The 11,391-nt window shown below is 41.4% G+C and overlaps 1 protein-coding gene across 1 annotated transcript; it reads left to right on the top strand.

Annotated features, from left to right (window-relative positions):
• The first annotated feature begins 231 nt into the window (after positions 1-231).
• LOC106977917 (high affinity immunoglobulin epsilon receptor subunit beta) lies at positions 232-11,041 on the top strand. The gene is made up of 7 exons (XM_015075493.3): positions 232-680; positions 1,736-1,859; positions 2,395-2,529; positions 4,566-4,622; positions 5,462-5,614; positions 5,953-6,051; positions 6,914-11,041. The coding sequence occupies exons 1-7, from the start codon at positions 619-621 to the stop codon at positions 7,010-7,012; spliced, it is 729 nt and encodes a 242-aa protein (XP_014930979.1). The 5' UTR covers positions 232-618; the 3' UTR covers positions 7,013-11,041.
• The last annotated feature ends 350 nt before the right edge of the window (positions 11,042-11,391 follow it).

Below are 11,391 nucleotides of genomic sequence, written 5' to 3'. Positions count from 1 at the left end.
TCTCCCAGCTTGTGGGTTCAAGCCCCGCGTCGGGCTCTGTGCTGACAGCTCAGAGCCTGGGGCCTGCTTCGGATTCTGTGTCTCCTCTCTCTGCCCCTCCCCTCTCTGTCTCTCTCAAAAATAAACATTTAAAAAATTAAAAAAAATAAACAGGGAACACAGGCTTCTCAAGGGTACCTTTGGAAAACTTCTGGCACAGAAACGGCCAAGTAGAGAAAGCTCCAGAAGAGAAGAACATCTCTTTCTGTCCTGCGGTTCTCTCTCACCTCCTCAGTCTCCACTCAACTGTTTTTGTTTTTTTGTTCTTTCTGGTTCTGTAAATGGTCCGGGTCGCAGGCGGGTCTATTCTCCAGGAGTCTCAAATTTCCTCATTCCATACTTGTCCCTGTTCAGTCCCTCAGTTTTGTTCTTCGATATAACAAAACCACAAACAAACCTACTGCTCTTTATCAGCTGGGAAGCTTATCTGTGGGACACATGCCTTGAGTATGAAGATAGTCATCAAGGTCATGAGACAACCCATCCTCACTGACCATCTGGAGCACACGGCGAGAGGAAGCCCACCAAGGCTCATCGTAACAGCATTCTTCACGGGTCGCTCGCTCAGCTCGTGAAAAAATGGACACAGAAAGTAGTAGCAGGGCAGGTCTTGCTTTCCCAATGTCACAAAGCCCCTCCAGGTAGGTACAGGCTACTGTTTTCTTTCTGTTCCCAGTGGGCCAGTGATAGTGACAGTGCCGGGGAGACACCAATTCATGGATTTAGGCACAGACCCATCTGGTTTAATGAATACATCGAGTATAAAGAAGCTATCTGCTATACTTTGCCAGTAGTTCGTTCTCTCTGGGTGATGGGGAGGAAGGTTTTCGCTCAGCTTGGGAACTGGGAATAACGTGAACTTCCTCACAGAAGGACCTTATATTGTGGGGTTGAGGTAGGGGAGTTTCGTACTAACGAAGATTGAGATTTCTTGCCTCTGCATCTGAGGTGTGTTCAGGGAGAGAAGGTTTTCAAAACAACCCTGGGCTCATCCGTGGTTTAATCTTTGTGAATCTCCTTCCACGGAATCCTGTCCCACTGTTTAGAGAGAAAACAGGGGGTGGCGGGGAAGGTGCATAATTCAGTTTTCCTTTGAATACTGAAGATGGGCATGTTATTAAGACTTTCCTTTTAAAGATTTTAGGAGAGGCTGATGACAGAGCTTTGGGAATCAATATTGGACTGAATATTATTGCAAAATGTTAAGTATATTCCAAAGTTTTAGAAAGGACAGTAGCTCTGGTTAGCCTCCTCTGAGGCTGAAAACAAGAATAGAGATTTAATCAACCCTTAAAAGCCATTCCTTTGTGCACATGAACGTGAGTGTGTCATTGGCAAAATATATTCAGGTCCATTTCTGGGTTAAAAAGACTGAGAGACACAGGTAAACGTGTCTGTTTGCTTTTATGTTTATTTATCAGCGTAGATCACTGAGAAAGAACTTGGTAGTGACCCCACACCAAGAATAAGAAGACTTGGCTCATTTTTTGTTCCATTTTGTTCATCTAATCACTAGCCAGACAGTGATCTTGGCCACTAACTTTGACTCAGTTTCTTATACATTATAATGAAGACTTTCACTGAAAGATTGTTTTTGAGAAAATAGTCAATCCCCGCCTCCCCCCCATTCCTGTCAGTTGAGAACTTCACAGAGAGAGAATTTTCTCACGGCTGAATTTCTGCTTAAACTATACAGCGTGCCCCAGATCGAACTTTCGGAAGTATCTCTCCATGATAACGCCTTACGGGAGGAGGCTGCCTCAGCCCCACCAAGCCGTACCTGGCTGAGGTTTTTGAGGAGGGAGCTGGAATTCCTGGGGGTGAGTGAGCATCTTCCCACATCAACCAGAGTAGAACTGGCTCTACTCTGAGCCAGAGTATTTGGGTGTATGAACAGTTTCCCCACTTGGATTCATGAGGCATGAAAAATCTAGTAGATGAGGAGGCAACATGGGGCCCGGTTGAGTAGAGAGAAGCATTTCCTCATGAAGACTAGGAGAAGAATGGCAAAGAGGATCTGCCAACACTGGTCAGTTGCTGGTGGGTTAATATCACGAATATCAAATTAAAAATTGTTGTCTGCACCTCGATGGAAAGAACAATTATTGATGTCTACCATGACTATGTAAATAAAGGCACATGAGAAATGCATTGGCCATCCCTGCATCAGATCATGCCTGTATCCATTCTTAGAGGGGCCTGATGATTCTAGAAAATATTGCATTTGAATTCTGTCTCAGGATGGCTTAAGACACCCAAGCAATTTCTCATGTTTGGCCTTCATCATAAGGACTTTGATGCAGTCTTGAAAAAATACCTTCTTATTTTACAAAACATATGCATCTTTTTCTACAGGTAACACAAATTCTGATTGCTTTGATATGTCTTTGTTTTGGAATAATCGTCTGCTCTGCGATCAATGCTTCCGAATTTAAGGAAGATTTTTTTTCATCATTTAAAGCAGGCTACCCATTCTGGGGAGCAATGTTTGTGAGTAAACATCTACAATTGCCTCTGAGATAACACTGCATGTAGCTTTTCTCTTGCCCACATCGGATCTAACCAACTATTTATTCTAGTATTTAGAGTATATATATATATATATATATATATATATATTGCAGTTTACAAAGCACTTGGGGTAAGCACATTAGTACTCTTTTATCAGATGAGAAACCTGAGATTAATAAAAGTGAAATGAATTGCCCAAGGGACATTTAGCTAATAAAAAATAAATCGAAACTTTCAGAATCCAGGGGCGCCTGGGTGGCTCAGTTGGTTAAGCGTACGATTTCAGCTCAGCTCGTGATCTCATGGTTCCTGGGTTTGAGCCCTGCATCGGGCTCTGCATAGACACCTCTGAGCCTGGAGCCTGATTCAGATTGTGTCTCCCAATCTCTCTCTGCACCTTTCCCTCTTGTCTCCTCTCTCTCCCAAAAATAGAGATCAACATCAAAATAAATAAATAAATAAATAAATAAACGTTCAGAATCTAATTCCAGAAAAATATCCCTCACACTATTTGTCAGTCAAGTTATCTTCATGATGGCAGGAGGAAGAGACTGAGGAGGTGAGGAGGACAAGGTCAAACAAGGCCAAGGGCATCTGATAAACTCATACTATGTCCTGGAAACTCTTTTAGGTGCTTTCTCATTGTATCTCCTTTTAAAAAAATATTTATTTATTTATTTATTTATTTAGAGATAGAGAGCACAAGTGGGGGAGAGGGACAGAGAGAGTAAGAGAGAGAATCTGAAGCAGGCTCCATGCTCATGACCCTGGGATCATGCATGACCTGAGCCAACATCAAGAGTCAGCTCAACTGACTGAGCCACCCAGGTACCCGTTCATGACTCTTTTTGAAACTTTGCCATAGTTTATTTGACACGTCTCTCTACTGTCCTTCATTCCATACACTTTGCTTATTAGGTGTCTCTCTACCCATCATACACTCTGAACCTTTGAAATTGTTTTGAATTTGTGCTATTGACTTATATTTTCAAGAAATCTTTACCCATGTACATCTTCATAATTACTTTATGTCTACATGACCTATGTGAGACCCAAGATATGCATGCCACAAACACACGCTTCTTGCCCAAAGGGGCTGACACTCTAACACACAAGATGCTCATACAAACAAATAATTACAACAAAATGAGAGCCATTTTACAACAGTCATGTACCAGGTCTGCTGGACCTTGCTACTCCAACAGTAACTCATGGATTGTCGGGATCAGCATCACTCGGGAGCCTGGTAGAAATGAAGAATCTCACGCCCCCTCCAGGACCTACTGGATAAAAGTCTGCATTTTGCAACAGACCCATAAATACGGACAACAAACTGGAGGTTGCCAGAGGGGAGGGGTGTTGGAGGATGGTCAAAATGAGTGAAAGGGAGTGGGCAATAAAGACTTCCAGTTATGGAAGGAATCAGTCGTGGAATAAAAGGCACAGCATAGGGAGTATAGTCAGTGGTATTGTAATAGCGTTGTACGGGGACAGATGGTAGCTATCCCTGTGGTGACCAGAGCGTAATGGATTGACTTGTCGAATCACTATGTTGTATGCCTGAAACTAATGTATCATTGTGTGTGTGTCACATATACTTCAATTAAAAAAAGTAATCTGGGAATGCCTGGGTGGCTCAGTCAGTTAAGTGTCCAACTTCGCCTCAGGTCATAATCTCGTGGTCCATGGGTTAGAGTCCCATTGTTAGCACAGAACCCACTTCAGATCCTCTGTCCCCCTCTCTTTGCCCTTTCCCTGCTCTTTCTCTCTCTCAGAAATAAATAAACATTAAAAAATAATAATCTGTATTTTAACAAGACTGTCACATGATTCATATGCACACTTAATTTTGAGAAGCACCCTATAGGACAAAAATGATGAGCTTATGGGAAATATTAATACATAGCTTTATAGAGTACCCACAACTTAACCTTACATTTGGAGGATAGGGGAGAAAGGGGAAGTAAAGACAGACAGAGACTCACTTTATTTCTCCCTTCCTTCCTTTTGAACAGTTTGCTATTTCCGGATTTTTTCCAATTCTGTCTGAAAAGAAATATGCCATATATCTGGTGAGTTGCAATTCTGTCTTTATCCATCCATGAGAAAATAAGAAAAATGGAATTTTAGGAGTCTTGAGGGAGATGTGCCATCATCTCCCCTATAATGAGTGAATGTGGATGTGGTTTTTTTTTTTTATCCAATCTACTTTGTGTTGGTTGGCAAAATATATTCAGGTCCATTTCTGGGTTAAAAAGACCATTTAACCATTTCTTGGTTAAAAATATAACCATTACAATATCAATCGTCTTCTTAAAAAGACAGTAAAGCATCAGTACCTTGACACTTGTTTTAAGAAATATCTGCACACTGGGCCTTGTCCTTGTGAGTACAGTCATATGATCAAATGGATGATTTGTTTCTTTTTTTATTTCCTTTTTTTTTTTTAATGTTTATTTGTTATTAAGAGACAGAGAGTGAACAGGGGAGGGGCCGAGAGGGAGGGAGACACAGAATCGGAAGCAGGCTCCTGACTCTGAGCCGTCAGCACAGAGCCCGACGCAGGGCTCGACGCAGGGCTCGAACTCACGAACTGCAAGATCGTGACCTGAGCCGAAGTCGGGGGCTTAACTGACTGAGCCACCCAGGCGCCCCTGATTTGTTTCTGATTAAGGAGACTGCTTGAGGAGAGATGATGTGTGTCCACAAGGGCCTTCCTGACTACAGTCCTAGCAAGAAGGTTATAGATGCTTAGTAAACAATGAGTACACTGCCAAGATTTCCTTTTTCAATTTACATTTGGAACCAAGGCAGAATTTACTGGATGCAACCAGCCGTCAGAATGCATGGAGGTCTACTGAATGCGCTGGCAGATGGAGGCCCAGGTCTGAGTGTTGTCCTTCACCATCAGGTGTGGGGAAGCCTGGGAGCAAACACCGTCAGCAGCATCGTTGCAGGAATAGGAATCTTCATCCTGACCATCAACTTGACGAGTTGCTGGCCTCATATCTACAACTGCCAGGAAGCTGGTGGAGATGTCTGCTTTGTGGCTTGGTTTTCCACCGTATGTATTTCTTGTGGAAGTGCTAAGATTCTGACTCCCAGTCCAAGTAAGAGCTCTCTTTCCCTTTTCCGTGAACCCCATCCTCTGCTGTAACCTCTGGGGTAGTGTTCTGGGGGTGCATGTATGGAGATGCTGGCTGCCGACCCCTTCCCAGCTGAATTCTGTGAGGTTGGAGTCACCTGCCTGGATGACCATCGTGTGGTGTCCCCATGCGTATGTCACTTCATTGGGACTGATCATGTTGAGGGGGTGATGAAATCAGGGGCTGCTATAATGGAGCACATTTTCAGGGCATCTACCTTGTGACTCCACTTGTCTTGTTGGTTATTGTTCAACAGGAGATCGTGGCAATGATCCTGTTTCTCACCGTCCTGGGGTTTTGTAGTGCTGTGTCACTCATGATCTATGGCCTTGGAGAAGTATTCCAGGAAAAGAAGGTAGGTAGAGGCCTGATAATCCTGAATGACAAACTGAAGAATTTGAGCTTCATCTTAAAAGTACGGCCTGGATCTCTGGGAACATTTCTTCTAGAAAATTATTTCTTCATGTTTCAGTATTTTGGTTCCCAAATCTCGTATTTTAAATCACATTTTTCCACTTGTAAAAGCCCCAATCTCTGGGTATATCCTCATGACTGAGCATGAGGAAAGTAGAGTTTTCATAATTCTAGAAAAGGCTGTGGGTTGAGCATGAGAGACAAATGTGAAAGTAGCATGTGATGGAACCTCCCAGGTATCTGGGCTTATTTTCTCTTCCAGAATAGGTCCCTCATATGTGTTCCTACTCTCTCTTTTTTCTTGGCTTTCACCTTCTTACTTGCTCTGAAGGCTCAATTTTCTTTCCTTCCTAATTCATGATTACCAACTACATTTCTGCTTGCCTTACCCAGCCATTATACCTTTGATGTACGAAAAGGACTCACCAGTACTTGCACAAGCACTGACTCAAATCTTCCAGATGATACACACTCCCTTCATCTGTCCATTTGCCAAAGCATTCAAGTCTGGTGGCCTTTTTTTGTTTTGATCACTTGCCTCCAAAGATAAATAAGACAGCAGATATACCAAAGTTCAGACACAGTAGTCTCACCAGCTTGTTATTGACTGATGTAATTTCTCCTGGGCCCACTTGGCCAGCCAGTCTGGCTTGGTTTATTGGAGATGGAAGTAATAATTACAGTGTAATGAGAAAGAGAGTGACACTCAGAAAGTCAAAAGAGATGAGATAGATCTCTCAAACAAGTCGTCTAGTGGTGGAAAATTCCTGGTGATTAATATTAAATCATTTTTCCCTCATCAGATTCCAGAAGATCGTCTTTATGAAGAATTAAACATATATTCGCCAATTTACAGTGAGTTGGAAGACAAAGGGGAGACATCTTCTCCTGCTGATTCATAAGAATTATGTGTTCAGAACATTCTGACTCACAGCAAAAGGTCTAGAAAAAACCAAGATCTTTGTTTAAGGGGCTACCGACAAAATTTCAATTCTCTCTATGGTCTGCCAGTTTTACATTAAGATTTATTCTCCAGATGGTAATACTCTATCTGTTGTTTCTGCTCACCTAGACTCCCCCTGCCTCACCCATTTTTAGATATGATTGACTCCTATTTTTCTTGTTTTCTATTGCTGTCTCGTACCTACTTTTGTGGGAAGTCAACAAATAATCAGTTAGCATTTACTCTGTGCCTATAATGGTGCAAATAGAGGAAACAAGAGGAAGTCTGGTTGAGAGATGAGTTAAACTTTGACAGTTCGGTCATGTTTGGTTCTTAGCCCTTTTCAGAGTTCGTAAGGGCTACAGATGTGCGTGATATATGTCCCCCTACTGGACTGTAAGCACCTAAAGGACAAAGCCCATTCAGCAAATGTATACTGAGGACCAAATAAGTGTTCTAAGTTTTCCACACTTGTCTCTTTCACTTCATGTTTCCCAGTTTCCTATATCATGGGAGCTCAAAGTGTATTTATGGAGTGGATGGGGGAACATTCTGAGAAGATATACCACTGGGTCAGGTGCCAGGTTGAGTTGCGAAGAAGAAAGAAATTACTTTAAGGTGAATTTGGAGGTGAGAAGGAGGCCAATTGGCAGATAATTAGCAATAGGAGTATAGTCAGATGGAAATTTGAAAAGAATTCTATTCTATTAATCATTTCGGTGGATGTTTATCACATCAGCTTAGCAATGGATGCTTCCTGCTTATGTTTGATCTTATGTGGAGAGTCCAACATGGAATGTTAGAAGGATCACAGATCTTAGAAAACGCATTGGAATCCCAGGCCTATTGCTTATTAGTTGAGTGGGCTGTGGGAAGTTATTTAATTTTTTTTTTTACTTAATCTGGTTTTTCTCATATGTAAAATTAAGACATTAGGAATAACTTACCTGCCAGGATCAAAGGTCTATTGTGGGCACACACACACACACACACACACACACACTTAAAACTAACTCAAATGGCCCCACTCTCTAATTCCACTTCAATTTTCTCTCTTAAATACACTGTGTTTGACCATCTCGCATCAGCACCCCAACTTGAAATGTTCTGTCATCTCTTCTGTGCTTGCTTGAATTTCTTCTTTCTTCAATCCCTACTTTAAGTCCCTCCTCATTCTTTAAGTTTTTCCAGTCAAAATTGTTCTTTTCTCTAAATGATAATTTTTTTTCAAACCAAATACTCACACACACACACACCTTACACTATATATAACTTCCACATGCAAATATTTTTAATGGTTATTTATTTTGGGGAGAGAGGGAGTGAGAGAGAGAGAGAGTGGAAGGAGTATAGAGAGAGGGAGAGAGAGAATCCCAGGCAGGCTCTGCATTGTCAGCACAGAGCCCAACATGGGGCTCAAACTCATGAACCTGAGCAGAAATCAAGAGTCAGATGCTTAACCGACTGAGCCACCACCCAGGTGCCCCTCCATATGCAAATACTTTACATCCCCTTAATGATCATACATTTTTTTCAAAGACACAAAGTCTCACAAAAATCTGTATATTTTCTGAATCATTCATATTTCACATTCACTGACACAATTTTGTTCAATAATGTTTGCAGAATGATGAGTGAGCAGTGGGGAGTTTTACTAGGTTACTCAGTATCTGGTGATATGGATGGGTAAAAAAACAGGAAAACCATAAATGGGAAGATCATTTAATGAGGAATTTGAAATGGAAGAAGAATAAATGAATAGGACTTGAGATTAAGTGGAATCAGTGGGGATGGAGAGAAATGGTCATACCTAAAACATGGAGTGAAAGAGAAATTGGTAGACGTTGTTAACAAGTTGAATTAAAAGACAAGATTTGATAAGCGATTGGTTGATAAACACATTCCGTCACTGGGTCTAAGGTCAAAGGAGAATACCTGGTAAGTGTGTGTGAAACATGGATTGTCAGAAATATGAATTGATGAATCTGATGTAGGAAGTCAGAAATATGAACTGATGAGGGGTGCCTGGGTGGCTTAGTCAGTTAAGTGTTTGACTTTTGATTTTGGCTCAAGTCATGATCTCATGGTTGTGAGATTGAGCCACGAGTTGGGCTCCTCACTGGTGAAGCCTGCTTAGAATTCTCTCTCCCTTGCCCTCTGCCCCTCCCCCACTTATGCTTTCTCTCTCTCTCTCCCTCTCACAAAAAAAAAAAGTATGCATTGATGAGGGAGGAGCACCTATAGACCTAAATTAAGCTCAGTCTTAAGATTTTATTTTTAGGAGACAAAAAAGAAATGCAGTAGAGAGAGCCTGATGGCATCTAATACAGAGTTTTGGTCAAAATGAAATTTGGTGTCATTATTGGAGAGATCATTAATGAAGCAGATTAATACTCTGGGGGAATTATTGTGAGATAAAAGGGAAGCCAAGTTAACTTTCACATGCCTATAATCACAGGGGTGATGGGAAGGACAAAATTCTAGGGTAGAAGATACAAGAATTAGAAAAGTGCATTGTGGAACAGTAGACAGCAGATAGTTCAAAGTAGAGAGAGGTCAGATAAAGAGAGAATAACTCACCAGCTCAGACAGCATCTGCTGGCAGGGTGAGAGAGAAGTCTACAAGAGAGGTCTTGTCCTGGGTGTGGTAGGCAAGAGAGAAGTCTGCCTCCAGGTGAGGCACAGAGATGGGGAGAGCAAGTAGCAATGGCGAATGAATGCCAGAGGTGCAGAGAAATTTGAACCAGGGGCTGGTGGTAAGTGAATAGAACATCTGCAGAAGCATTTAGAAAGAGACAATGCAGGTATATGTGATATGAGAAGTAAGAGAATAGATTGCGAATCAAAAATCACAAAGAAAAATAAGCAAAATGATTACATTGCTGTGGATGTTTTTGTTAGTAAGAGGAGGAAAAAATAATTCACATCTTTAGCTTAAGCAGACGAGTCCTGTGGAGGGTCTGAAGAGTCATCTTGGGGTATTATTCACAAGTCATTAATAAAATAATTATGTTTTATATACTTTGCCAAAATTAAAAAGTGACAGGGAGAGATTAATTTCCCCAGGCCATAAAAGTGATCACATAACCACACACTTGGTATGCTTAATCTAGCCTTAGAACCTCAGGTTTTCTACTTTCATTTTTCTGAAATAAAATTGTGTTCCTCAAAATTTGATAGCAACATGAAAATATACCCTTTCACTGTGTTGCTTGTTACATTGTATCACCATTCTTGATCACATCACTTCCATGGCATATATATTCCCATCCAAACTCCAAAGCCTGGTCTACCAGGACCCTAGAAATGGATTCAGTCCGGGGCGCCTGAGTGGCTCACTCGGTTAAGCATCTGACTCTTGATTTTGACTCAGGTCATGATCTCATGGTTCATGAGTTCAAGCTCTGTGTCAGGCTCTGTGCTGACAGTGTGGAGCCTGCTTGTGATTCTCTCTCTCTCTCTCTCTCTCTCTCTCTGCCCTGCCCCTGTTTGCTCTCTATTTCTCAAAATAAATGAAAATAAACTTTAAAAATGCAAAAAAAAAAAAACGCAAAAAAAGAGAAATGGATCCTTTACAATTGTACATTATCATTCTTTCTCTAACTCAATTCATATTTTAACCCTGTTATTGACTCTATCTTTCCTGTGTATATGACACAATTTTTGTCTCAAGACCATTCTGATAGTTGTCCTGCCCCCTGCCTGCCTTTTATCATATGCCCACTTCAGGCATACCCTGAGCACACAACTGGCCTTCTTCACACATTCATTGCTTCAAATTATCTTTCTAAGAATTTCAACTTGAAGGTCATCTACTCCATGAAGACTGCCTAATGCACACCTGTTCATCCAGCCTTCATTTTTTGCTTCATAACCACTTCACCCTGTGATGTGGTATGTGATCAATAATTGTTAGTGTACTTGTGATCTTCCTGATGTATCCTCAATTACTAGTATTTGTGCAATAAATTGAAATAATTTCAGTTGATTTCTTATCTGTGTTTGTGTTTGTGTTTGAGGGTGAGGGTCTGACCAAGGATGACAGAGAATCAAAGCACCAATTCAGTTGCCTGGGACCAAGAATAGGATGTGGAGTCCTCTTTTTTTAATCAATGTTTTATCAAATGGAACAATCTATAAATAACCCTATGGACAGAAAACAGTTGTAAGAACAATTGTCAGCCATGTCTTGTCAATAAATGGTGGGATAAAGGGCTAAAGAAATTGTTATCATGAACCTCATTTTGGGGCGCCTCGGTGGCTCAGTCGGTTAGGCATCCAACTTTGGTTCAGGTCATGATCTGGCAGTTCATAAGATCGATCCCTGCATCGGGCTCT

The sequence above is a fragment of the Acinonyx jubatus genome, chromosome D1, assembly GCF_027475565.1.
Source record: "Acinonyx jubatus isolate Ajub_Pintada_27869175 chromosome D1, VMU_Ajub_asm_v1.0, whole genome shotgun sequence".
Taxonomy (NCBI): domain Eukaryota; kingdom Metazoa; phylum Chordata; class Mammalia; order Carnivora; family Felidae; genus Acinonyx; species Acinonyx jubatus.
The sequence above is the reverse complement of the archived record's forward strand: the minus strand, read 5'-3'. Positions and strand labels throughout refer to the sequence as shown.

What these genes read in the sequence shown, in the direction of transcription:
- LOC106977917 (XM_015075493.3), top strand. Translation starts at nt 619, where the DNA reads ATGGACACAGAAAGTAGTAGCAGGGCAGGTCTTGCTTTCCCAATGTCA. An exon ending in ATGTCACAAAGCCCCTCCAG is followed by an intron (nt 681 to 1,735) that starts GTAGGTACAGGC and finishes TAAACTATACAG; the next exon opens with CGTGCCCCAGATCGAACTTT. An exon ending in TTGTGGCTTGGTTTTCCACC is followed by an intron (nt 5,615 to 5,952) that starts GTATGTATTTCT and finishes ATTGTTCAACAG; the next exon opens with GAGATCGTGGCAATGATCCT.